Below are 27,620 nucleotides of genomic sequence, written 5' to 3' on the forward strand. Positions count from 1 at the left end.
GAGCCGACCTGTTGATCCAACGGTGCATGGCACCACGGCGCTCGTGCTAATCACACTCCCCGTTTCCTTACTTCACTGTTCAGCGCACTTCCATTCTCTCTCTAAACCCCGTCTTCTCTTTCTCTCTCTAGAACAGTGACTTCATCCCTCAATGATCACTATTTCTCCTTTTTATCAACTAAATTGATACTATGGTCGTTCGAAACTAGCTTAAATATTTGAACTGTTAAAAGTTAATTTAAGAAGATTTTTTTTTTTTTTTGGGGCTAATTTTGAGTTTGAAATTCGCAGTTTTGGGAGGCGTAATTTAATGTTAGTGTTTTATGTGCAATGATTACTGATAGTTATTCAAAGATGATATCAATGGTAGGAGGAAACAACGATTTTAATGATCGGGAGAGAGAGCTAAGCATGTTGCGAAGCGGTTCTGCTCCGCCCACTTTTCAAGGATCGCTTAGCGCTTTTGCTGATTTTGGTGGTCTTTCAGAGGAATTAAGGTCTGATCCAGCCTACATTGCCTATTACTACTCCAACGTCAACCTAAACCCTCGCCTTCCGCCGCCTCTTCACTCCAAAGAGGACTGGCGGTTCGTGCAGCGTCTCCAAGGCACTAATGCTGCAGCTAATGGTAGCTCTGTGGCATTAGGGGATATTGGAGACCAGAGGAAGTTGATTCGAGGTGATAAGGGAGCTGATGATATGTCACTTTTTCCGATGCAGTTGGGATTTGGTCAGGAAGATGGAGATGTTGGAAAGGAGGATGAGAAGGAATGGCGCGGAGATGGACTTATTGGGTTACGTGGGCTTGGATTAGGAAGCCAGCAGAAGAGCATTGCTGAGATGATTCAGGTACACAGAGAAAATAAAATATTATTATATTGGTTTTGGTTTGTCAGCTCCACGTTTCTAATTGATGGCTGTTGATATTTGTTAACTTGTTTATTGTGCCTGTTAAGTAAATTTTGAAACATTATTCCTGTTTATAGTGTTTGTTGAATGCTTTCTGTTTATATCGCTTTTTGCATCTCAAAGTTGGTTCTTTGACATTGCATTGGCATGCTTATGACTTAGAGGTCGTTTGGCTGTCGGTTAGAGAGGAGTCATCCATCTATTAAAACTAGCATAACTTTGTACATTGTTTGGCTACAAAAATGGAGGAAAATAATCTCCGCATAGAATCTAGCATAAGTTATACAATGTCAGGTTGTGTTTTTCTCTTTTCCACATAAAACATAGCATTGCTAATACAATATTTGGTTCATGTTTTCCTTTTCCGCATAACTAATACATATATAAGTTGTAAGGGAATCTATGTATTATTTATGCATGATAGAAGATGGAATAAATAATACTTGTTAGTAATACACGGATCAAAACACAAAATGACAAGAATACCCTCTATTCAAAGTTGTATTTTTTTTAAAAACATATTTAAAATATACTACCAATTTTAGTAGAATAAATTAAACAAATTATTACTAATACTCACATTACATTTTTATATTACTAATCCCTGCATAATTAATTTTCGTATAACTAATCCCCGCATAATTAATTCTCGTGTTACTAAATCTTGCATAACTAATCTCTGCATAACTAGTCCCTGCATAACTAAAACCTTGCATAACTAAACCCCTCAACAACTAAACCCTGCATAACTTATTCCTACTAATACATTATTAATCCATGCATAACTCGTGTTCGAACCAAACAGCCCTTTTAAGGTTGTAGCTCTCTGCATTTTTGAATATTGCTTGTCTGTAGCATTACTGTTTGTATTCATGTATTAGTCTGATTTGCACGATTGCCACTTCTTTAACCAGATGTCATTATTGCTGGTTGTCGTTTTCCTGATTGTCGAAGTGTGATAATTAGTATTTTGTGATACGTGTTAAGTTTTTCCACCTGTGCCTTTTGGTTACCTTGGACAAAAAAGGAAAAAGGAAAGGAAAAGGGAAAAAGTAGCTTAACATAGTTGAAACTTAAAACGTATACGCTTGGCTTTTATATGGTAAATCAGCTCAGAAGCTGGTGGTCGGTGGATCAAGCTCGTGTCCTTTAATTGTTGTGGTAGGAAAAAATATGTGAATTGTCTGTTGTGCGTGCTTGTTTTGTTCTGAAATCTTTTGAAGTTTGACTGTTTAATTTTGTATGCCTGCCAGATTTCCTGTTATTGAGTCTCTGCAGTTCTCATTTCATACAATTATTGTTCTTCATTAAGTTGGAGTCACACATTTGTGGTCTGAGTCATCTTGGATTCTTTCAGGGACAGTTTTGTTGGTGAGATACAGTAGATTTTTTTTTTATCTCGAGGAAATTGGTAAAATGTTGCTTATGCAATTTGTAGACCTTGTGGGCATTATAATTTAAACCCGTCCAAATATTTGGTTGCTCCAGCTTGTTCAACTGGAACAGCATGTACTTGGGTTTGACAATTAATGCATCAAGATATTTTTCAAGTTGGAAATGTTGTGTGTCAGACACGTGTTTGGAAGAGAGACCAGACTCTTTTGGTCGTTCTATCCAGTTTCCTAATACACAAATGTCTCCTCATACCGATGTCAATAAATGTCTTTTGCCTTTTTTCACCACCGGCTACCTAATGTCACGGTACACCTGTAAAATTGATAAGGTTAAGGAAAACTAATCACCGTCTTTATTTTCAGCATATTAAACCCTTTAAATGGACCTTACAATGAGTAAAATTGATAAGGTTAAGGAAAACTAATCCTAATTAAACTAGAATAAGAATAAAGCTAAGAAAACCTATCCTAACTAAAATAGGAAAAAGAATCTAGTAAGAATGGGATACGAATTAACAATCATTGTTTGACTAGAACTACGAATATAATCCTACTAAAACAAGAATTAGATTACTAGGAAGCAAGAAATGCGAAATCCTAATCCGTAAGGAAAAGAAATCCTATCTTGATTGGATCGTTGGACTTTTGGATTTTTAGCTTCTTGATCTTGCATCACAAAGTAACATGGGTAATCATTTGACTTTAGTGGGACGGATCCTTATCCAAGCACAAAAAGGAGCTTAATAGCGCACATATAATCAAATATCCGGTGATTATGTCCTGTGTGCCATAACTGTATTTCATCCGCATGTCTTACCTTTCGGGCCAGAATTCACAGTCCAAATCAAGTTTCCATTTGTGGTCTGAGTCATCTTGGATTCTTTCAGGGACAGTTTTGTTGGTGAGATACAGTAGATATTTTTTTTTATCTCGAGGAAATTGGTAAAATGTTGCTTATGCAATTTGTAGACCTTGTGGGCATTATAATTTAAACCCGTCCAAATATTTGGTTGCTCCAGCTTGTTCAACTGGAACAGCATGTACTTGGGTTTGGCAATTAATGCATCAAGATATTTTTCAAGTTGGAAATGTTTTGTGTCAGACACGTGTTTGGAAGAGAGACCAGACTCTTTTGGTCGTTCTATCCAGTTTCCTAATACACAAATGTCTCCTCATACCGATGTCAATAAATGTCTTTTGCCTTTTTTCACCACCGGCTACCTAATGTCACGGTACACCTGTAAAAGGTTGTTTTATCATTTTTTTGGTGGCTTCCATCTGACTCAGTTGAGTTATTCACATTCATGTCATTGTTACTGACCTTTCTGATGTACCTTCAAAAACCTGGAATTACTTTGAATCACCGGTAACCACTACTAGGACAGACTTGCATTCTTTGATCAATAATATCTGTAATCCATTCTCTTATCTTTATATTGAGTGATTTGTAAAGGTGTATAAATTTTTTACTGAAGATGGCATTTTGTGTAGTTCTTATGATAATTTTTTTCAGGGTGCTGCAAGTTGCATTATTATTCTTCCTCTATTCAGCTTGACTTGCTAAGCGAGTTCTTTTTCTTTTCTTTTCTTTTCTGGTGACTTTGATTTAAACGGCTGTGGGTTTATTGTTCTAAGACTCCTTCGGAAATGCAGGATGGTAGAAGTCAAGCAACGTCTACTTCGAGGCATCCATCTTGTCCACCTAGCCGTGCATTCGATGATGTTGTCGATCCTTCTGGATCCCAATTTGCTCATCTCCATCACGAGTTGGCATCTTTGGATGCATTACATTCTCAGGCAAAGATCCAAGGCACATCTGCACTCCAAAGCGTCACCACATCAGGCTGTCAATCTTATGCTTCTGCTTTGGGCTCATCATTGTCGCGAAGTACCACCCCTGACCCTCAGCTTGTAGCTAGAGCTCCTAGTCCTCGTATTCCTTCTGCTGGAGGAGGGAGGATAAGCTCAATAGATAAAAGAAACGTAAATGTCCCTAACACATCGGAGAACATTCCATCTAATATGGGGGAGCATGCTGATCTGGTAACTGCATTGTCTGGCATGGGTCTGTCAGTGCATGGTATGGGAGATGTACGAAAGCATCAAAATACTCAAAATCATAATGAGATTGATAATCACCAGAACCTCTTTCATCTGCAGAGGGATCAAAATCCTATGAAGCAGCATTTCTATGCGAACGAGTCTGAATCAGTTCAGTTTCGTAAATCTGCATGTTCATCTGCTGCTTCATACTTGAAAGGGCCTTCTAACCCAACTCTCAGTAGTGGAGGAAGTTCACCATCTCAATATCCAGCTGTTGATAATCCTAATTCAATGTTTTCTCCATATGGTTTAGGAGGTTATGATATGAACCCTTCATCACCATCGATGTTGGAAAACCAACTTGGGGGTGGTAATTTTCCTTCATTATTTGAAAATATTTCTGCTGGGGCAACAATGGGTGCCTGTGGAATTGATCCTCGAGCAATGGCAGGAGGCTTGAATTTTTGTCCTAATCTATTGGCTGCTGCAGCTGAATTACAGAACATTAATAGACTTGATGGTCAGACCTTGGGTAGTTCACTGCAAATACCTCAGGTGGATCCCATGTACCTTCAGTACTTGAGATCAACTGAGTATCTTTGTGCTCAGCTATCAGCTGTTAATGACCCAACTGTTAGCAGGGGATCTCTAGGCAATTCATACATGGATTTGCTTGAGCTTCAGAAAGCATATTTTGGGGCACTGTTTGCGTCTCAAAAATCACAGTATGGTCTTTCGTGTCTTGGAAAATCTGGTGGCTTAAATAATGGTTACTATGGGAATATAGCACTTGGCGTTAATATGTCATATCCTGGAAGCCCTTTGGCTGGTGCAGCTCTTCACAATTCTCCCTTTTGGCCTGGTAGTCCTATAAGGTATGGCGAAAGGAACATGCATTTTCCTTCAGGGATGAGGAACTTATCTGGTGTAATGGGAGCTTGGCATTCCGAGTCTAGTTCTAACTTGGGAGAAAGCTTTGCTTCGACATTATTGGATGAGTTTAAGAGCAACAAAAGTAAGTGTTTGGAGCTGTTGGAGATTGAAGGCCATGTTGTTGAGTTCAGGTAAACTTTACTGGCTAATACTTCTTTCCTTCCATTTCATCTAGACTTCTATAAGCCTGTAAGTTGATCAAAAGTCTTGTGTCATTAGTGCGGACCAGTATGGAAGCAGGTTCATTCAACAGAAGTTGGAGACCGCTACAACAGGGGAGAAGAACATGGTCTTCTCTGAAATTATGCCACAAGCTCTTTCATTGGTGACTGATGTGTTCGGTAATTATGTGATCCAGAAGGTGTGTTCATGCAGATATATGTTTTTCGGCAAACATTTTTGGATGTTGTTGTTAGCTTAAGTTAATATTTGGCATATCTTGTGTTCACTGTCCCTTGATGTACTTTCAAGTTTTGCACCTCTCAAGTACAAAGAACAGAGAAATACAAAAGCATCCCGCTAAAGTTTTTCACAAAACTAGTAAAAGCATTTTTTTCAAACTCACGTTAGAAGAATGTAAGATGAAAAGAAACCTCACTCACACGTTCTTCATTCTCGCAAGATTGTAAGAAGTGTTGAATAAAGTAAGAACAATGAAATAAAAAGTAAATTACGTTTTTGAAGCAACAGCTTAACTTTGACAGGGAGATGAAAAAGAATTCCTGTCTTTAGAAGTAAATCCCACTAAAATAGACTTGTACGCTTGACATGAAAAGCAGAGGCAAGCGGAGTCAAAGGCCGAGCCTCAACCCTTAACACTCAGCTTAGAGCATTCAATCTCGCTTTCACCCTTTAGAAGGACAGAAAGCACTAGGGATTCAGACAGAAGTAGTAACCATCTTGCGGTCCTTCCCGTTACGTTAAGGCGAGTTTCTCGAACAAATACTTTTTTTATAGGTGCATGGAAGCTATTAAATGTAAAAACTAATCACCCATGTTTATTTTCAGCATATTGAGCCCTTTAAATAGGCCTTACAATGAGCAAAATTGATAATGTTACGGAAAATGAATCCTAATTAAACTAGAATAAGAATAAGGCTAAGAAAACCTATCCTAACTAAAACAGGAAAAAGAATTCTAGTAGGAATGGGATACCAACTAACAATCTTAGTTTGACTAGAACTACAAATATAATCCTACTAAAACAAGAAATAAATTACTAGGAAACAAGAAATAAGAAATCCTAATCTTTAAGGAAAAGAAATCCTAATCTTGAATGGATTCTTGGCTTCTTGAATTTCCCACTTTCTTGGCCTTCTTGATCTTGCATCTTCCTCCCCTAGTTGAAAAGATTCATTCTCGAGTCTAACAACTTCCATAGATGGTGCAAGATTTGCTATAGTAAGAATGGAGACCCAAGGTGGGAAAAAAGAAAAAAAATGGGGTCGCAATGCTCACCGGGTTTTAAGTTACATTTTGCTAGTTTATCATAGAGCTTAGCATGTGGTCGAACAAGATCCCACTTTCTAATTTTCAACTTTCTACCAAGTCTTCTCCATGTAATCTTTCTCTGTTGACTCTCAACCTTCAACTTATGATATGAAGTTATTGGTGTTAGAACTTTATGAAACTTAGCCAACTCCATGTCTAGCTTTGACTTAAGCATGGTACGCTCTTCTTGGGAATGCATCAATTGCATCGCTTATACACCAACATTTACTTTGATTTTATATATACACACACACATTAACACAATATGTTGCCTTATTTGGATGATAGAGTCTAACTATCAAGTCAATATTGTTTGAGCATCTGTGAAAGGCGGAAAGTGAATGACACAAATTGTTTGATACTCCAATGGATTGTCATAAAACTTTGGTGGTAAATCCTCAACTTTTGGATCCAATGCAATGTTCCTCGTCTCTTTGATATTGGTCTTCATCAGCTTTGTCCTCTTCACTCCTTTGATTATCTGAACATTTATCATCTTGGACATAGTGCCTTGATATTCTTATGTCTTGGTCAGCTTCAACCTTTTCAACTTGCTCAATATATCTTGCTCTATGTGGTTGAATTGGTGGATATCGTCGTGATAGACGTGTGTGTGTGTGTGTGTGGGGGGGGGGGGTTGTAGCTTTGTGGCGGATTTGGTAGTTTCTGATTTTGAAACACCAAACCTTCAACCAAGTCAGTGAGATACTTCATTGATTCCACCAAGCTATATAGCTGCACTTTAATTTCTTCATTACCTCGTTCAAGGATTGTAATTCTTAATTTCTGAATTTTTAATTGAAGAAGATCACAAACTTGCTATTTTCTTGTTTGGTGACACGATGAATAAGATCGCAAGTCAAGAATTCGGACCTGGAACCCATGCTCTGATATCGAAATGATGTACTTTTGAGGTTTTGCACCTCTGTAGTACAAAGAAGAGAGAAAAACAAAAGCACCCCGCTAATTTTTTTTTACAAAACTAGTGAAAGCATTCTTGAAACTCACGTTAGTAGAATGTAAGATGAAAAGAAACCTCACTCACACGTTCTTCAATCCCGCAAGATATAAGAAGCGTTGAATAAAGGAAGAACAATGAAGTAAAAAGTAAATCACGATTATGAAGCAAGAGCTTAGAAAAACTAATCTCCCATGTTTATTTTCAGCATATTGAGCTCTTTAAAAGGCCTTATAATGAGCAAAATTGATAAGGTTAAGGAAAATTAATTCTAAATTAAACTAGAATAAGAATAAAGCTAAAAAAACCTATCCTAACTAAAATAGGAAAAAAGATTCTTGTAGGAATGGGATACCAACTAACAATCCTAGTTTGACTAGAACTACAAATATAATCCCACTAAAACAAGAATTAAATTACTAGAAAACAAGAAATCATAATCTTCAAAGAAAAGAAATCCTAATCTTGAATGGATTCTTGGCTTCTTGAATTTCCTACTTTCTTGGCCTTCTTGATCTTGCATCACTTGAGCCGATGGTTTATTGGAAACCACCTCTCTACCTTCAGAAGGTAGGGATAGGGTCTGCGTATATCTTACCCTCCCCACCAGACACCGTTTGTGGGATTACACTGTGCTTGTTGTTGTTGTTGTACTTTTTGAGCAAAATGCTATTAATCTTTTATGGAATCAGAAACCTGATCTTCTTTGTTCTCTTTTTCCTATCTTTCACTTTTTCAGTTTTTTGAACATGGAAGTGCATCTCAGATTAGAGAACTAGCTGACCAGCTCAATGGGCATGCTCTAACACTTTCTCTTCAAATGTATGGTTGCCGAGTGATCCAGAAGGTATTGATTGTGTTTCTAATTATATCTGTTCAAAATCTGATCTCTATTCTGTCTTCGGTGCTCTTCAAATTTTGGATTTGTTACACTTTCTGATTCACTATTAATTGGGATAATAGTTTAATTGGTTTGGAGAGAATCCTGTCACTGAATTGGCTATGTATTGCTAAAGCTGCGGACAAATTGATACCTTTGCGACTTGGCTATTTTCTTGTTATGTAAAGTGAAATTTCATTTCTTTATAAGCTGATTTAATGGGGCTATCTTATTCCTACGGTAGACCTTCTCCCCTGAAAGCCACATTAGCTGCTTCTTGTCTTTGTTAATATGCGTATACTATCCTTGATAAAAAAAATAAAAATACAAAATGCGTATACTATGTGATAAGGAACTGAACATCCAATTTTTTGCGTTGTTTCCTATGATCAGAGTGTTATGATGTCACAACTTCCTTTCTCAAATACTAACAATGTTCTTTTCTTGGTATGCCAAATTTCACTCTCCCAAAGTAAAATGGAAACAATCTAAGTTGTATATCTGTATTCCTCATCATAAGCTTTCGTGATATCTGCTGGTTTTCCGGGTTGGTAACATTTGGCAGAACCATTACCTTTGGCCCGGCAAGTGGGGTTGGGTTGGGTGGGGGGTTAGGGATACACATTGATAATCTGTATAATAAGATGCACATACTTAAATAGAAAAATTAGATAGAATAATCTTTACTCATGCTTTCACTCTCTTTTAAAATATTTATTTCACTATTGAGACTTCAACTATTTACAAAACTAGTATAGCTACCTGCGCGATGCGCGGTCAATTTCAAGATTTTGCTTGTTATAAAATAATTGTGTAAAGCTTATATGAGAGAATGCTAGCATATTTGGCACACTTGACATTTNGGCGACTATGATATTTGGCACACTTGACATTTTATAATAATTATACTTATAAAAGACAAAACAATATAAATGCATAGTTCATTGTCTAAATTTGTTAACCATAATTTTTAGCATTATTTAATTAGTTACTATATTTCAAATTAATCAATATCATAAATATACTCAAACAATCCCTATCATCCTCTTGTATGCATTTTTTTACTATAATATTTTTACTTAATTTTTTATTTAGTGTTTTGCCTATAATTCAAATATTAATTTTGAACTACTTTTATTTTGTTTTCAATATGATATATTAAATTTTAGTTTTAACTATTGATATTATCAACATATGAATTTGAATTATAGTTATTTTTATTCAATATCTATTAAGATTTCAGTTAGACGCCGTATCTGTGCAATATATTTTTTCTGAAATTCAAAGACTTTCTCATATCAAATTCGAGGGGCAAGTGCACAGATAACTATTCTCAGGGATGCTATTTAGGAATTAGCCAGTACTTATTTTGTCATGAAATTTTAAACTAAAAAACTTAATTTCAGGACAACTCAGGACATTTTTGTCTTGAAAAATTAAACTGAAAAACTGAAATTTAGAATACACTGACTAATTTCTAATTAGCAGTCCTTCAAAGTGGCTACTTGGTGTCATTTCTACCAAATTCAAATATGCTTATCCTTGTTCCATATTTTTTGTTGTGATTGCATGTTTAAGTACTTTATTATTTATTTGCTTTTCACTCATGTCCGTGCCTATCTCTCCTTTTTAAATATATAATATGAATAAATATTTTTACTTCTTAAATCTAAACTATTTTGATACTCTTATTTTATTACTCAAAATTGCTTTATTATTAAAAAATAAATATTATTTCAACCGCTACAAATAATGTAAATCAACGGAGATTTCAACCGTTGTACTCTTATTACTTAATTGCTTGAACTTTTCGTAACTTACAAACAAAAATTTGATTTACTATTATTCCATAAATTATATGGATTTTAAAATATTATATTAAACTTCCAAAGCTAATTTGAGTTTTCCCGTCGTTGAATAATTATACAGTTACTAATCATTAGTTTAGACCAACTTGATAGAAAAAAAATGGAAAAACAACCATAGTATGTGCTGATGTTTCAAATGAACTAAATAAAGAACATAAAGAACTAAATTATTAACACCGCAAGAAATCAAAGATACATGGGAGAAGTCAGGGTATGTTTTCGCAGATAATTGATTCTCTAAAGATGGTTGTAAATGCAATTTTTCATAAGCTATATTCAAGTAAGTCATAGCCCAGAGATATCATCACTATGGAAAAAAATAAGCAAGGAAATACAAAATTACCATTAATTATATAGTGTTCCTAATTGTTCCATGTTGCGTTGTCCACGTATCAAGCTAAACTCCTTCATATGTAATGTAGCAGATACAAATACGAAATAATCGGCAGAGAATGAATATGAATATGAATATGAATATTCCACATATTAAAAGGAAGAGCACAAAATAGAAAAAACTTTCACCAAATAGGAAAAAATCGTAGGAAACCGTCATTGTTGGAACACAACAGTTGACAAAACTTATTTCCTTCCGTTGGTAAACATTTAAAAGCCAATAATTAACAAAAAAGATAATAATAAAATAATAATAAATAAGCAATCAAAAAGGGGGAAAATAACTAATTTTGATTTTGAATTTAAAAATAACTAAATAACTTATTATAACTAATCTATTTAATTTTATCCTAAAACTACCACATGTCTTTTTCCTATGTTGCCACTTGTCATAATTCTAGGCTAGACTTTCTTCCTTTTAAATATATATAGATTCTCGCTAAAGTGCTATAATTGTTGAATTTGAATTATATCAACATATTAAATGAGTTCTTAAAGTTCAAAGCCATATTAGTTATTCTATGTAAACAAATGTTAAGCAGGTGAAAACATATGTTACCTTGTTGATTTTAATCCAATTATATCGACAAGCTGTAAAACACATTGAAACTATCTCTTCTGTTTGTCTCTGATCTGCATTTTGTAGTATCTCCTTATTATTACGTTTTATGCAGTTTCAATCCATGTTTCTATGTTCAGGCTTTCCCTTGAAAGGATAGTCAATAAAGTAACTACTAGAAAAAAATAGTGTTTTGTTGATTAGCATGATTCAAGGAGACTTGATTTAGGAGTGTTGATTAGCAAGATTTTAGGAGATTTGATTATATTTAGAAGATCTGATTTTATTCTGATTTGATTTGATAGATGGATTGATTGTATAGATTTATTTTATTTCCTTAATTAGCATTAGGAGCTTTGTATAAATTCCCTTGCTCATGGGATGTAAAAACACACAGAAATACAAGAAGCCTTTTCTTCTTCTCAAAATCTACATGGTATCAGAGCCATTGCTGCATTTTTTAGGTGAGTTATCTCCCTCGTATCAGTAGGGTTCCGTTTTTTTCAAAAAGGTCGAATTTTCTCTCTCTTGGTGGTTGTCCGCAACACAAACCTCTTCTGGTTCCGTTGAGGCAGATTTGGTTTCCGGCGAGGCAGACTATTTTTGAGCAATTTTCTTTAGATTTTCTTTTGATTGGGATGAAATATGGAGACATTCAAGGAGACAGTTTCTGGAGAAATCTTGTCTTCGAATGCAATTCAGCTTCTTCGTCGCCTACTGGCCAAACTTGACTCTGCTAATGTTGCCACATCCAATCATGTGCACTTAGGTACTGCCTTTGCTGCTCGCCTTAATACTTGAATTGTTGGTTCTGGTGCAAATAGACACATGACAGGCTCTTCTAAAGGCATTCAAAACTATTCTCCGTGTCTTTAACACCTATCTCTGGAACAGGTTTTGTCGTTTGTACTCCTAATATTAAACTATCATCCGTGCTCCATGTCCCTGAGTTCCTTGTCAATCTTTTTTCTGTTAGTGCCATCTCCAAAGCTCTAAACTGTAAAATCGAGTTCTTTCCCGATAATTGTATTTTCCAGGATCTTCAAACTGGGAAAAGGATTGGCAGTGGTAGATTGCATGATGACTTGTATATATTAGATGGATTCAAAACTCTAGTCAAGCTTTTTTTGGTAAAAGTAAGGATGTCAACCAAGAAATAATACAACGACATAGACATCATAAGAGGTTATATCCCGATTTGTTTTCAAGGACTCAATTTGAATTTTTGTTCTGTGATGCGTGTAAATATGCCAAGCATTTCTGCGATGCGTGTAAATATGCCTAGCATACTAGAAGCTCTTATCCTGTGAGTGATAATAGATGCACAACTCCGTTTATGGCTATTCATTCTAATGTATGGGGTCCTACCCAAACTATTTTTTTTGTCTGGTAGTCGATGGTTTGTTACTTTCATTGATTGCTGCACTGGGATGACTTGAGTATATTTGTTAAAAGCCAAAAGTGAAGTTTTGTCTTGTTTTCATTCATTTCATAAGATGATTTGTACTCAGTTTGATGCCAAAACAAAAATCTTGAGAATTGACAATGGCAACAAATACATGGATAAAAGATTTGGTGCTTATTTGGAGTCCAATAGGATAGTCCATCAGACTAGTTATCCTTACAGTAGTGCACAAAATGGGATCGCTGAAAGAAAAAATAGGCATTTGTTATAAGTAGCACGATCTCTTATGTTCACCATGCATCTACCAAAACCTTATTGGGGGAATGCTATTCTAGTGGTTGCCTATCTTATCAACAGAATGCCACTTAAAACCCTTAATTTCAAAGTCCTTCTGGAAGCTTTAAAGGGTAAGAATGATATACTGTTCCTCCAATGGTGTTTGGGTGTGTTTGCTTTGTCCACACTATTAATTCTGGAAAACTAGATCCTAGAGCTATAAAGTGTGTTTTCATTGGGTATTCTCCGACACAGAAAGGTTACAAATGTTATCATCCTCCCTCTAGGAGATCTTTTGTTAGCATGGATGTTACCTTTCGAGAATCTGAGCCCTATTTCTAGGGGTGTGCATTCGAATCGGTTTATCGATAAATCGAATCGATTATTTGTTATCGGTTTATCGATTTATCGATTTCGATTTCGAAAATTTTCCTTATCGAGTTATCGATTTCGATTTCGATTTTGTCCTCTTCGGTTATCGGTTTATCGATAAACCGATAAGAAATACTAAAAAATTTTTTTTTTTTTTTAACCCTTATTCTATAATACCCTTTCCTTTACCCTAAGTCCCTAAGCCTATTATTTCATCTACCACATTTAAGGAATGATCATATTTAAAGTTCAAGGGAATGAAGTTCAAATTAATGGATAATAGAATTAGCCGTGATGATGTATTCTTTTTTAATACCGTTGGAGTGTTGGTGGCATACATTTGATCCCTTACTTTAGTTTCGTTGCATGTGCTTGTTGACACAATTTTTATGTTATAAACGGTGTTCGTCTTATTTTAGCTTCTTTTGGTCCATATTAGTTAGGCGTGTTTATAGCGATATACTTTCCGTGGAATCCCGCAAATTTTCTTATTGGTGTAATCGATAACCGAATCGATAAGCCCCAAAAATCGATAAATTGAAATCGAAAATATCGAAACCTTATTGAAACGATAACGATAAGCATATGTACAAATCGATAATCGATAAGTAATTATCGATAAGGGTCAAAATCGAATCGATAAATCGAATGCACACCCCTACCTATTTCAGTATTACCTCATCACCTCTTCGGGGGGAGAGCAGTAAGGAGAAAGAGGTGATTCTACCTAGTTGCATTAGTGGACCTCTTGATGACATTATCACAGGGGAAAGTGAAATTGGAGAAAGAATTCGGGGGAGACTATTGGGCGTTTGGTTATGCCTGATTTGGAAACTTACTCAAGGAAAAATAGAGCAAAAGAAGCCATTATGCAATCTACCGAAGCTGAACCTTCTTCTACTGGTGAGTTATCTACATTTCCTAATGAGTTGGATGAACCTATTGCTCATAGAAAATGAGTCAGATCTTGCACCACCAAACATCCTTTATCTAATTTTGTCTCCTATAATTCTGTCTTCCTCCTATAGAGCCTTTGCCTTGTCTATTTCTTCTGTGTCTATTCCCCACAATTGGAGGGAAGCTTTTGCAGATCCTAAATGGAAGCAAGCTATGATTGAAGAAATGAAGGCCTTGTCAAAAAATTAGACTTGGGAACTTGTCACCTCACCACTAGACAAGAAGTTGGTTGGCTGCATAGTTCGTAATTAAAGGATTACAGATATTAACAACTAGTATAAGTGTTAATTACAGAATTGGATGATGTTGGAGTAAATAATAAAAGTTTGCCCAGCCTTGAAACTTTCAGCTGAAGATAACTTAAACATGTCCTGCACACTCGTGTTAGTCCTTCTGGCACATGAAAATTTTAAAATCACATTGTTTAGTAATATGTGAGCAATTTTAGTCAGTGTAGATGGCCAACTAAACTATCCATGTTTCATCACTTATTTTGATTGATTTAATATTAAAAATATCAATTTTCTAAGTTGGTGCAAAGTTATCTGAAGTTGCTGAGAGTGAAAGTTTTGTAAAACATGAAAAATTAATTTTAAGAGTATCTCCAGCATATAGGAGATTGGCTGATTAATGATTCCCATAAAATGTGAGATCTGTATACTGCTTCAATACATGGAGAAGTTTGAATCTTTCCATATTAGAAAGTCATGAAATCAAAGATTAAATCAATTAGGTTACCACTTTTTTGTCACTTGTTAACTAGGTTAGAGTTTTCATGCGAGTGAAGACGACATCCAACAAGTTAATAGACTGGGTGGTAATCCTGGTTGAGTGTTTAAACCTAAGTTGCTAGGACACGGGTGCGGGTGTCTGATACGGGTGTGGATCTAGAGGTCGGATCCTTCGAGATGTAAATTTTAAGATTCGGGGATACAGATCCTAGTACGGATATGGGTGTACAGATCCGGCTAAAAATAATTCAAAAAAAGAAAATATCTCTAAAATATGAGAAATTTTGTGGAATACTTACGTATAGCTTGTAAAGTCTGGATTTCTTTTTTATTCTCAAGTTGTAGATAAGTAAATGATTGATTTCCCAGATAATGTATGCTATTTTCTTCAAATTTACCCTAGTTTTGGTTCTAATTTCGGGAATCAAATTGTATCTCGTCTCGATTTTTTCTGTTCATCGTGGTCAAAGTACCCAAAATTGTTTGACCAGATCTGGTGCAGATCCCATACCCACACCCATACTAGTGTCATGTTGACACGGGTGCGACACCTAAGCTGCCGTGTCAGAGCAACTTAGGTTTGAACTGTAGAAGCAGGGTTTAGTGGGAACGTTGAATCCCATGTTGTCTTCTGTCAGATTGTATCTTTAGTGGTAACGATAAAACTCTTTTTTTATGGATGTTGGATGGTTTTTTTTTTTTTAATATTTAGTCAATGGCATACCCTTAGTAAGGTTGCAAAGTTGATACCCTCTTGGTGTAATACGAAAGGAAATGATTGAATTATTATATGAAAGTGTTGCGTGCTGCAAAGTTGACTCTTAGGGTTCACTGGGATCAAAAGGCTTTTAATAGGCTGGCCTTGTTTCCCGTCTCCGATCGCATTGTTATTGAACTATTGATTATGTAGTTATGGGGATTGATTGACGGGGCTTCTGTCTGGATTCTGTACCTAGTGCCTCACAGAATGGACATTGGCATTTTTGTAATCTAAAATACCTATATCTTCTAAGCATCATGCTGCTGTAAGTATTTTTTCTGTTTGATAGCTACTAGTCTAGTTTGACTTAGGCTGTGTGTCAATCATTTCTCTGTGATACTTCACTGCTAGTATTTGAGGTTATCTTTTCTTGTACCGTCATGAATATTTCAGGCCATAGAGGTTGTTGATCTGGACCAGCAAACCAAAATGGTCACAGAGCTTGATGGTCATGTTATGCGCTGTGTTAAAGATCAGAATGGGAATCATGTTATCCAGAAGTGTATTGAATGCGTACCAGAGGATGCCATCCAGTTCATTATTTCCACATTTTATGATCAAGTTGTGACATTGTCCACCCATCCATATGGATGTCGGGTCATACAGGTCAACACTTAATTGCATGTAAATTCTATTTTGGTATTCTGAGTCCATGGTATGAGCTTTGTTTCTATTTTTACTTTGACAGAGAGTCTTGGAACACTGCCATAATCCTGAAACACAGAGCATTGTGATGAAGGAGATTTTGCAATCTGTTTGCATGCTGGCACAAGATCAATATGGGAATTATGTTGTTCAGGTTTGCTGCATATCTCAGCTTCCATAGCACATTACCAATAAGATGTTGTCAAGAGAATGCTAATTTACCAGAATATGTGAACTGGTCTATTAAAGCTTAAAGCCAATCATCTCCTTTTCTATACTGGTTCCTATTTTAGGTAAAGGATCGGTACTTCGTCTGTTGGTGTTTAATTTATTCATCTCTTAGATAGCTCATTGTGGGGAACAGAGAAGACCTTTGAAACACCACCATTGTTATATTTAAGGGACTTTTCAGTTGTCTCCCATTGAGCCAAAAAAATGAAAATTGATTTAACACAACAACTATGCCTCCGTCCTAAACAAGTTGGGGTCGGGAATATGAATCCTCACTAACCACGTTACTCCATTTAAAATCATTTCATGCCAATATTATGAACATATAAATACAAAGTATTAAAAGTGGTGTATATTTTCTAAACGTAAAAAATCTCTGAAAGGGTAAACCATTGTCACGACCTAAAAATCCCACCTTTGGCCGTGATGGCGCCTAGCTGTACTTGCTAAGCAAGCCAACTCACAATCTACAAAAATAAAGTCGAATTCCTTTAATTAATATTAATATTATAAATAAAGATAGAAGTACTCTCAAAGCAGTAAAATATCTTATACAGTCATAATATGGCCTTGACTCGGCAATACAGTACAACCCCCAAGACTAGGTGGCACAAGTACACGAGTAACTACTACAAGTCTCAATACATGAACAAAGCTGTCCGAAATAGTAAAACAGACGGGGAATGATGAAAGGACAGGGACTCGGGAACTACAAAATGAATCCATGGACTGTAGCTCACCCTAAGTCTCCGTGCGGTCACCTAAGCTCAATCAAGAGGCTCCGCTAGAACCTACCTGAGGATCTGCACAAAAAGATGTGCAAAAACGTAGTATGAGTACACCACAATCGATATCCAGTAAGATCAAGTCTAACCTCAAAGAAGTAGTGCCGAGGCTATAGGCATCATGATACTTACCACACATAAATAACAGAGCTTTGAACTGAGATAGCTTACTAGTTATAGCCTTCGCTTCAGTTTTCTAATTGCACTACCTAGTGTTAGTTTTGTTTTAGCTTGGTTTTTTGATAAGTTTGCTTGTCATTGCCCTTCCGTTTATCTTTCTTGAGCCGAAGGTCTACCGGAAACAACCTTTCTGCCTTCTTAAAGGTAAGGGTAAGGTCTGTGTACACACTACCCTCCCCAAACCCTTGTGAGAATACACTGGGTTTGTTGTCATTGTTGTTGAACTGAAATAGCAAGCAATCTCATGAATAACAAGAATCGAAACAACTGGAAGGTATAAAACATGCTTTTTCAATTTAAGAAATAATCATAATGCTGCTCATATATAATATTTAAAGATGGCATGTTTCAATCAACGGAGTCGAAGCTCCCAACTAGCATAAATAGATGGCATGTAACGATTAGCATCTAAATATATGCATCTTAATTAGTCAAGGGGATCTATGCATGCTCAAAACCGGTACAAGATCCATGTACTACAATACAAAATCCATGTAATACCATAACCCAATACAAAATCTATGTATCGACCGCTGACAGGGCCCAAAGTGATGTACTTTTTAGGTTTTGCACCTCTCATGTACAAAGAAGAGAGAAAAACAAAAGCATCCCGCTAAAGGTTTTCACGAAACTAGTGAAAACGTTCTTCAAACTCATGTCAGAAGAATGTAAGATGAAAAGAAACCTCACTCACACGTTCTTCAATCCCGCAAGATTGCAAGAATCGTTGAATAAAGGAAGAACAATGAAATAAAAAGTAAATCACGTTTTTGAAGCAAGAGCTTAGAAAAACTAATCACCCCTCTTTATTTTCAGCCTATTAAGCTCTTTAAATAGGCCTTACAATGAGTAAAATTGATAAGATTAATGAAGATTTATCCTAATTAAACTAGAATAAGAATAAGGCTAAGAAAACCTATCCTAACTAAAATAGGAAAAAGAATTCTAGTAAGAATGGGATACCAATTAATAGTTCTTGTTTGACTATAACTACAAATATTATTCTACTGAAACAAGAATTAAACTACTAAGAAGCAAGAACTACGAAATCCTAATCTTCAAGGAAAAGAAATCCTAATCTTGATTGGATTCTTGGACTTCTTGAATTTTTAGCTTTCTTGATCTTGCATCATTCTCCCCTGGTTGAAAAAGACTTGTCCTCGAGTCTAACAACTTCCATAGATGGCGCAAGATTTGCTATAGTAAAGAATAAGTACCCAACGCTCACCAGGTTTCAAATTGCATCTTGCTAGTTTATCATAGAGCTTTTTCACGTTGTAAGAAAACTTAGAACGTGGTCAAACTAAATCCCACTTTCTAAGTTTCAATTTTCTACCAAGCCTTCTCCATGTAATCTTTCTATGTTGACTCTCAAACTTCAACTTATAATATGAAGTTATTGATGTTAGAACTACATGAAACTTAGCCAACTCCATGTATAGCTTTGAATTAATCGTAGAGATCAACGCTCTTCTTGAGACTGCATCAATTGCTATGCTTGTAAACCAACAATCACTTTGACGATGGCCATATATATTTATGATGTGAAGATATCTTGTTTCTCCAATATACCTCAAACTTTCCATTATCCGCTCCTTTCTAGGTAATCCTTCTTCTTGTTCATGCATATTTTTATGGACTTTAAGATTAACGCGATCTGCTGACTTGTTTGGAATGATAAAGTCAACAATCAAGTCAATATTGTGTTGAGCATCTCTTAAAGGTGGAAAGTCAGTGACACACATAGCTGCATACTCCAATGGATCATAATAAAACTTTGGTGGTAAATCCTCTACTTGTGGATCCAATGCATGTTCCTTGTCTCTTTGATATTGGTCTTCATTAGTTTTGTCCTCTTCACTCCCTCGATTATTTGAATATTTATCATATTGGGCATGGTGTATTGGTACTCTCATGTCTTGGTCAGCTTCAACCTCTTCAACTTGCTCAATATATCTTGCTCTATGCGGTTGAATTGGTGGACATCGAAGTGGTAGACGTGGCGGTAGCACTGATATGTTATGTGGTCATTGAAGCACCAAACCTTCAACCAATTCAGTCAGATGCCTTATTGATTCCGTCAAGCTATTTAGTTGCAATTTAATTTCTTCATTGTCTCGTTCAAGGACTGGAGTTCTTAATTTCTGAATTTTTAATTGAAGATCCATTGAAGAGGATAACGAACTTGCTATTTTCTTGTTTGTGACACGACGAATAATATAGCAAGTCAAAAATTCGATTCTGAAACCTGTGCTCTAATATCAAATTGATGTACTTTTGAGGTTTTGCACCTCTCAAGTACAAAGAAGAGAGAAAAACAAAAGGAATAATACATAATCACCCCTCTGAGGTTGTCCAACTTTACCAGATGCACCCTTATACTTTGCGGGGTCCTATGACCCCCTGTCTTTGTTTAAACTGTAATAAATATCACCTTGATCAGTACCAATTTCAGGAGAAGTGGTGTAATGCACGCACCAACCATCTTTTGCCATGTAATTTTGTCTTTTTATTACTAATTTTATCAAATTTTGCAACATCTTTTATTAAAAGAATTTTTTTACTTTTCTTCTTTTCTTTTCTCCTTCCCTAACTGATATCGTTTCTCTCACCTGTAAACTTGAAGAATCCGGTGTCTAAGTCAAAAATCTCACTGAAAGAAAGGAAATCCAACCACCTCCAAAAAGAAAATCATAGAAACCAGCTGGTGGAAAACACCATCTTTCATAATAATCACCATTGTCAAAGAGATACGGTTAATGAAGTACTATAGAAAAAACTACCGGAAAATTAATAGGTTTGACCGGAAAAGCTTTACTCTGTGATCCCCTCCTCTTTCCTAACCCATCTCTCTGCGTTTTGTCTCTCCAAACCTGAAACCCCTCATAAAATACCACAAAATCAGTGTAGAAGAACCATTAATTACCGGAAAAGCAAACAGTAAATGAACTAATAGAGGTTCGGGCAGAAAATATTTTTCCGGCGACTGATGCTTTTTTATTTTCTCCTCCCAATCTCTCTCAAAACCCTCAATTTAGAAATCCCCAATCAAAAACAACCTTGAATTTACTATAAAGCACCTATTCAACACCAAATTTGAAGCTCCACAAATTGAATTCAACCTAGATTAGAACAACTAGATTTTTTCCTTTACATTCTTCCGTCTGACAGATTTATTTTAGCTTTTATTAAAAAAAGGAGATAAAGCAAACAAAATAGTCGAATGCTCCAACTTGACTGTGTCTGGAATTTGGAGAATGGAGGTCTGGCCTCTTTGATATATTATTGAGTAATGGAGGTTTAATTGTAGAAGAGAAAGAAGAAGAAAAAACGAACTGAAAAAGCCAAAGCCAAATAAAAATGTAAAAAAAAATTCAGATATGGGGCAGTATTTTTTGTTCTCACGCGCTATATTTGCGTGCAAAATTTTAAAGGTGCCACATCAGCTCAAAAGATGGTACTTATTACAGTTTAAATAAAGACAAGGGGTCATAGGACCCTCGCAAAGTATAAGGGTATATCTGGTAAAGGCGAACAACCTCGGGGGGTGATTATGTATTATCCCAAAACAAAAGCACCCCGTTAAAGTTTTTCACAAAACTAGTGGAATTGTTTTCAAACTTACGTTACAAGAATGTAAGCTGAAAAGAAACCTCACTCACACGTTCTTCAATCCCGCAAGATTGCAAGAATCGTTGAATAAAAGAAGAGCAATAAAATAAAAATTAAATCATGTTTTTGAAGCAAGAGTTTAGAAAAACTAATCACCGTCTTTATTTTCAGCATATTAAACCCTTTAAATGGGCCTTACAATGAGTAAAATTGATAAGGTTAAGGAAAACTAATCCTAATTAAACTAGAATAAGAATAAAGCTAAGAAAACCTATCCTAACTAAAATAGGAAAAAGAATCTAGTAAGAATGGGATACCAATTAACAATCATTGTTTGACTAGAACTACGAATATAATCCTACTAAAACAAGAATTAGATTACTAGGAAGCAAGAAATGCGAAATCCTAATCCGTAAGGAAAAGAAATCCTATCTTGATTGGATCGTTGGACTTTTGGATTTTTAGCTTCTTGATCTTGCATCACAAAGTAACATGGGTAATCATTTGACTTTAGTGGGACGGATCCTTATCCAAGCACAAAAAGGAGCTTAATAGCGCACATATAATCAAATATCCGGTGATTATGTCCTGTGTGCCATAACTGTATTTCATCCGCATGTCTTACCTTTCGAGCCAGAATTCACAGTCCAAATCAAGTTTCCATATACAAAATATATGCATTTGCTCAAGAATTATAGACAAAAGATGCACAAGGACATAACAAAATCATACGGATATGTGCTCACGGAATTTCTATATAGCAACGGATAATTTAAGCAATTCAACATATCAAGAATTAGTTCCCATGCCTTCATAGATAATCAAAAACCTAGGCATGATCATTAACATGACTAAGGGAGTGAATGTAGTCATAAAAGCCAAACAAATCATGAGTCAAATGAACACATAATCAAAATAAGGCATAAGTACCAAATTCTGCCCCGGGCATGATGTAAACTTGGAAAGCGTATATACGTTCTCCACTCTGTAGATACACCACCCCCAATACCTTAAACACATAGCAATCAAGTCAAATCTTAGGGGTTTCCCTCTTAACAAGGTTAGCCAAGAGACTTACCTCCACTCGATAGTCTTCAATCTTCCAAAATAGCCTTTCCTCTCAAATCCACTTCCGAACGAGTCGAATCTAGTCAAATACAACTCAGTAACGTCAAACAAAGCCATATGAATTAATTCCAGACAATAAAGTTCGAATCTTTAATCAATCCCCAAAAGTCAACAAAAGTCAATCCGGACCCACACGGTCAAAACCCGAGTCAAGGGGTAGATCCCGACCACCCATAATCCAACGAGTCCAAATATGTGATTAGATTCTAAAACTAACTTCAAATCGACCTTCAAATTCCCAAAATACACCCTCTTAAGTTGTAGACACAACACCCAAAATTTCCTTTATAATCTATGCTTTTAGGTGTAGAATTCCATTGGAAAATAAGATATAAAGTCGAATCCAAGTGAAAATTGCTTACTTTTAATGATGTAGTGAATTTGCTCCTCAAAATCTCTCACTCTTGAAGTCTAGGGCTCAAAATATGAAAAAGTAGATAGAAGTTGCGAAATAACAACTTAAATATTCTGCCCATTGATATGCATCCGGATCGCGACACATCCCTCACGATCACGAAGGTCAAAAATCTACCCTGCTGAAACTCCACTTCGCGAACGCGAAGTACCTTACGCGAACTCGATGGCTACTCCAGCATAGGGTCTACGGTAAAAGTACTAACATCTAAAACATATTCTCAACTAGTATGTATCCCCTACGTAGATCTTCCATTGTGCCCTATCTTCACTAAGTCTGTATGGATCACCAGTAATTGTAGGTCCGTCGAAACAATTTCCTTCTCTGTGATTTTGGGTCTAAGTTTGTCCTCTTTTAACACCTTCACTACCATGGTTTCACACCTACAGACCAGTGCATTTGGAGTTTGAGGTAGACATGACTAAACCATCTCAAGTCCTCGATGTGTGCTACTTGAACCTTCTTGTGAATGTGATAATTTCTTATCTTCTATGAACATAATCGCATCCACATCTCTGCGACATTCATCCTACTGTCATCAAACTCCCGTTACATGGTTGGAATATTTGGCCCTTTGCCAGCGGCACCCCAAGTCCTCTTAAAATGGCTGTTAACACTTACTTAAATTCCATGTTTATTGGGTGTAGAATTTTTAAGGCTTAAAATTTATGCATCTCATTTTTGGCGAATGTGCCAACTGTTTCTAGTTGCACCCATAGTAGAATGCATTCTCATGTCTCAGTGTTGTGCCGTTGATAAGTATCAGACATAGGTCATCAGCTCTCCCATTTTGAGGGGTTTGGTAAAGGGATTTGTTCTCACATTGTGTTCGATAACTCCTCAAGTACTGATGTGTTTTGTAACAGCATGTATTGGAACATGGAAACCCAGAGGAGCGTACTTCTATAATTAACAAACTGATGGGGCAGATAGTTCAGATGAGCCAGCAGAAATTTGCCTCGAATGTTGTGGAGAAGTGTTTATCCTTTGGAACTCCTGAAGAACGCCAGACCTTGGTAAATGAGATTCTGGGCTCTGAAGCTGAAACTGATCCTCTTCAGGTTTGTTAATTTTCAGATCCTTCCATTTTTAGTGGTATGCTCAAGCGTACTTAGAGTTCTCTGTACGCTTTGGCTGTCTAATTTAAACAAGATCTATTTCGATGTAATTGCTCTATTTAGGTGATTGAGCTTTATACTGTAGATGGATTTCTGAGAACAAATAATCCTGTTCACAAGCATTTGACCTTAACGAGTGACAATCAAGCAAATGTGCAGCATGGGCTTTTTCTAGTTTGAAAATCCTAGGCTTCTCTTTATTGGCTCCTTTTAGACCACGGTTCTATGATTTTTCTGGGTAACCATAGCTATTAAAACTAGAGCATGTTGGAAGTTTTAGCAAAAGGAGGAGATGTTGACTGACTTTCTTGTCATATATATCCGCATAGGAGAAAACTAGCTGTAATAATACAGATAGAGGAACATAGTTGTAACATAATATTGAGACAAATGTAGAACAGAAAAAGAAAAAATCGAAAAGAATTTGCTATAGACTGAACTTACTTAAACGAAGGAAATAAAAAATACGAAGTTCACATGTAACATTAGTAAACAAATTGTGGAAATGGTTTATTTAAAAGTACAAGATACTGATAGGTGTTTGTATCCAAAGAATTTACCTGTTGTTTGCTTTTATCTTATTTAATAAATGGCACAAGTAATATATTTGTATTCTAAGTTGCTCGGACACGGGTGCGGATCCCGAGGTCAGATCTAAGATTCGGGGATACGGAACCTAGGACAGATACAGGGGATCCGGCTAAAAACAATTCAACATTATAAAAATTTCTCTAAATTATGAGAAATTTTGTGGAAGAGTTAGTATAGCTTGTAAAGTGTGGATTTCTTTTTTATTTTCAAGTTGTAAAAAGGTAAAGGATTGATTTTCCAGATAAGGTATGCCATTTTCTTCAAATTTACCCTAGTTTTGGCTCTGATTTTAGGAATCATTTTGTATCTCGTATTGAATGTTTCTGTCCGTCGTGGTCAAAGTACTCAAAATTGTTTGACCAAATCCTGTACAGATCCCATACCCACACCCACACCCATACTAGTGTCGTGTCGACACGGGTGCGGCACCTAAACTGCCGTGTCGGAGCAACTTAGTTTGTATATACATTGTTTAAGAACCTAAATGAACAAAGGAAAAGAAAAATTGTGTCGAAGTGGGAAAATAGAGAGGATAGCTACTTTGTAAACCACAATTTCTTTCTTCAAATACGGTTCTGATAGAGATTTTACGTGTTATTGCATTACGCCAGTTCTGCTTTCTTATCCTGTGTATTGAATATCTAATTTGGGAACTATTGTGCATACTTCTTGGACATGTTTATCTAGTTAATACTCCATTTCCTTGTGTTACATGACAGTTACTATTTTGGGAACCAAGTACCTTTTTTTCTTCCAAGTATGGTTTCTTAACAACATTTTATAAATCTTTAATTATAAAAATTAACAATATAGTACTTTTTATATAGTCTCTAAGTATGTGATTTTTTCTTTGATAAAAGGGATTGATGTCTAAATTGTAAATTCATGGTGAAAATTACATACTTTCACCTCGTACTCCAAACCCCGTCATTATCTTTCACCTCGTCTAAATTCATGCTGAAAATTTAGGTATTTATGGCAATTGTCTTTCAACTTCACGCACTAGGGAAATATTTCGCTGGTGTTCATAAGTGCTCTTTTTTATTTATTTTTAAATGATTTAATGTGCAGGTGATGATGAAAGATCAGTTCGCAAACTATGTTGTACAGAAAGTGCTGGAGACGTGTGATGACCAGCAACTTGAATTGATTCTCAACCGAATAAAGGTTCATCTAAATGCTCTGAAGAAATATACCTATGGAAAGCACATAGTTGCCCGTGTAGAGAAACTAGTTGCTGCTGGAGGTATTCTTTCTTTTACCTCCACTCTTCTCACCTACAAAGTCATGTTTTTATTGATTTCAAGTGATATGGTAGGGAATCCCTTACAGTTTTGTGAAACAAAATTGAAATTAGCTGTATTCCAACTTTTTACCATTCCATTGCCGCACCCGTGCCGGCACGATGTGGGTGTGGGTGTGGAATTCGTCCCAGATCTGGTCAATCGATTTTGGATACTTTGACCAAAATCAGCAGAGAAATTCAGGATAAATACAATGATTTCTGAAGTCAAAACAAAGGCTAAGGTGAAACCGAAGAAAATGGAGTACCTTGTATATAAAAATTTCTATGCCACTCTTTTCCTTTTGTCTCCTTCTCAGATTCTCCTGTTAATCGATATTTTCTCCTTCTCGGAATGCCTTGTAAGTTTTTCATACAATATCTCGTAATTTAGATATATTTTATAACTCTATTTTTAGATATTTAAATTATTTTTAGTCGAATCACTATACCCGTATCCCTACCTGGATGCGTATCCCCGAATTTTAAAATTTAAATTACGAAGGATCCGACCTCTAGATCCGCACCCATATCGGACACCCGCACCCGAGTCCAAGCAACTTAGGTTAACAGTATATACGCCCTAGCTTACTAGGTATCTCTTTCTTCTCTAATTATAGTTTTGCCATGCTCTAGTCTCTGATTGAGATGCGCCCCCCACCCAGACACCTCAATTCCAGAACTTTGTAGGTGAATGCAAGACTTGTTTATGACCCTGCCAATAAATGCTATGGTTGCAAAGTGTTGCTCTTGTCCAGTGTGGAAGTGCATTTTTAACTAGGTGTTGCATTGTTTGCAGAGAGGAGGATCAGCGATCTGGCTTCGTATTCAGCTTAGATAGCATAGGAAGGAAACTGTACAGCTAATTGAGGCTAGGATGAGTGTCCTTGTCTTTGTTCTATTGTAGCTTTGGCTCTACCTGTTATCATGGAGCACGTTAAAAAATAAGAATGTTTGTAGTACATGAGTTGTACATTATTAGTTGAGGTATACCTAGAGTTGGGTTAAACGTTAGGTGAGGCTCAGATGGTAAACATACCTGATGCCACTGGCGAGAAGATAAAAGTAACTGTACAAGGGTGTATAAAAGAAACTGTAGAAGTCTATTCGTGACTATACAAACGTTGCCTTGTGCAAAGCCTGTGTTTTTTTAGGTTAGCACGAGGTTTTCCTAATGAATGGATGATTATTTTCCTTTCGAAAAACAAACGTTTACTCCTTTAATCATCAGAATTATTATTGTTCCTCCTTTCTCTGCTAAGGAATTGCATCAGAATTATTATTGTGGCTCGTTTCTCTGCTATAGAATTTCATCGGAATATGTTGCCTGTAACCATAGCACCACACGGCTGATCATCGTAGCAGGGTGAATGCAGAGTTGCTACTTGGCTTTTTGATCTCCAATTATTGTTAGTCATAAAATATTGAATTTGGAAAACCGGATTTGATAAATCTCCTGCTGTTTTTTTTTTTTTTTTTTTTTTTTTTTTTTTGCAATGTTCACATTTTCTTTTCAGGATCATCCAATGTTGCAATTGTTAAATCTAGGTCACTGCACTCCCGGAATTATTCATCTTGCATTTTTATCATCTCTCTGAGTTGTCATTGAGAAAGACAGCTTTTATAGTTTCATAGTTAGTAAGATAATCAATTAGGAACTAGAGAACGTGACTAGAGAAAACATTACGCATATTCGTGCTCCAC

General features: G+C 36.0%; 1 protein-coding gene across 2 annotated transcripts; it reads left to right on the plus strand.

Moving 5' to 3' along the window:
- Positions 1–27,125, plus strand: LOC109215263 (pumilio homolog 1-like). Of its 2 annotated transcripts, XM_019379297.1 has the most exons (10): positions 3–497; positions 721–849; positions 3,957–5,410; positions 5,499–5,640; positions 8,468–8,575; positions 16,323–16,535; positions 16,618–16,728; positions 23,792–23,986; positions 25,706–25,880; positions 26,716–27,125. In XM_019379297.1, exons 2-10 carry the CDS (start codon positions 841–843, stop codon positions 26,751–26,753), a joined length of 2,445 nt encoding a protein of 814 aa, XP_019234842.1. In that variant the 5' UTR covers positions 3–497; positions 721–840; the 3' UTR covers positions 26,754–27,125. The 2 variants fall into 2 exon arrangements, with proteins under 2 accessions (XP_019234841.1, XP_019234842.1); XM_019379296.1 differs by having other exon boundaries at positions 1–849.
- Positions 27,126–27,620: the final 495 nt, after the last annotated feature.

The sequence above is a fragment of the Nicotiana attenuata genome, unplaced genomic scaffold (assembly GCF_001879085.1).
Source record: "Nicotiana attenuata strain UT unplaced genomic scaffold, NIATTr2, whole genome shotgun sequence".
Classification (NCBI taxonomy): domain Eukaryota; kingdom Viridiplantae; phylum Streptophyta; class Magnoliopsida; order Solanales; family Solanaceae; genus Nicotiana; species Nicotiana attenuata.

What these genes read in the sequence shown, in the direction of transcription:
- LOC109215263 (XM_019379296.1), top strand. Translation starts at nt 331, where the DNA reads ATGATTACTGATAGTTATTCAAAGATGATATCAATGGTAGGAGGAAAC. An exon ending in GTTGCCGAGTGATCCAGAAG is followed by an intron (nt 8,576 to 16,322) that starts GTATTGATTGTG and finishes TGAATATTTCAG; the next exon opens with GCCATAGAGGTTGTTGATCT. An exon ending in GAAACTAGTTGCTGCTGGAG is followed by an intron (nt 25,881 to 26,715) that starts GTATTCTTTCTT and finishes CATTGTTTGCAG; the next exon opens with AGAGGAGGATCAGCGATCTG.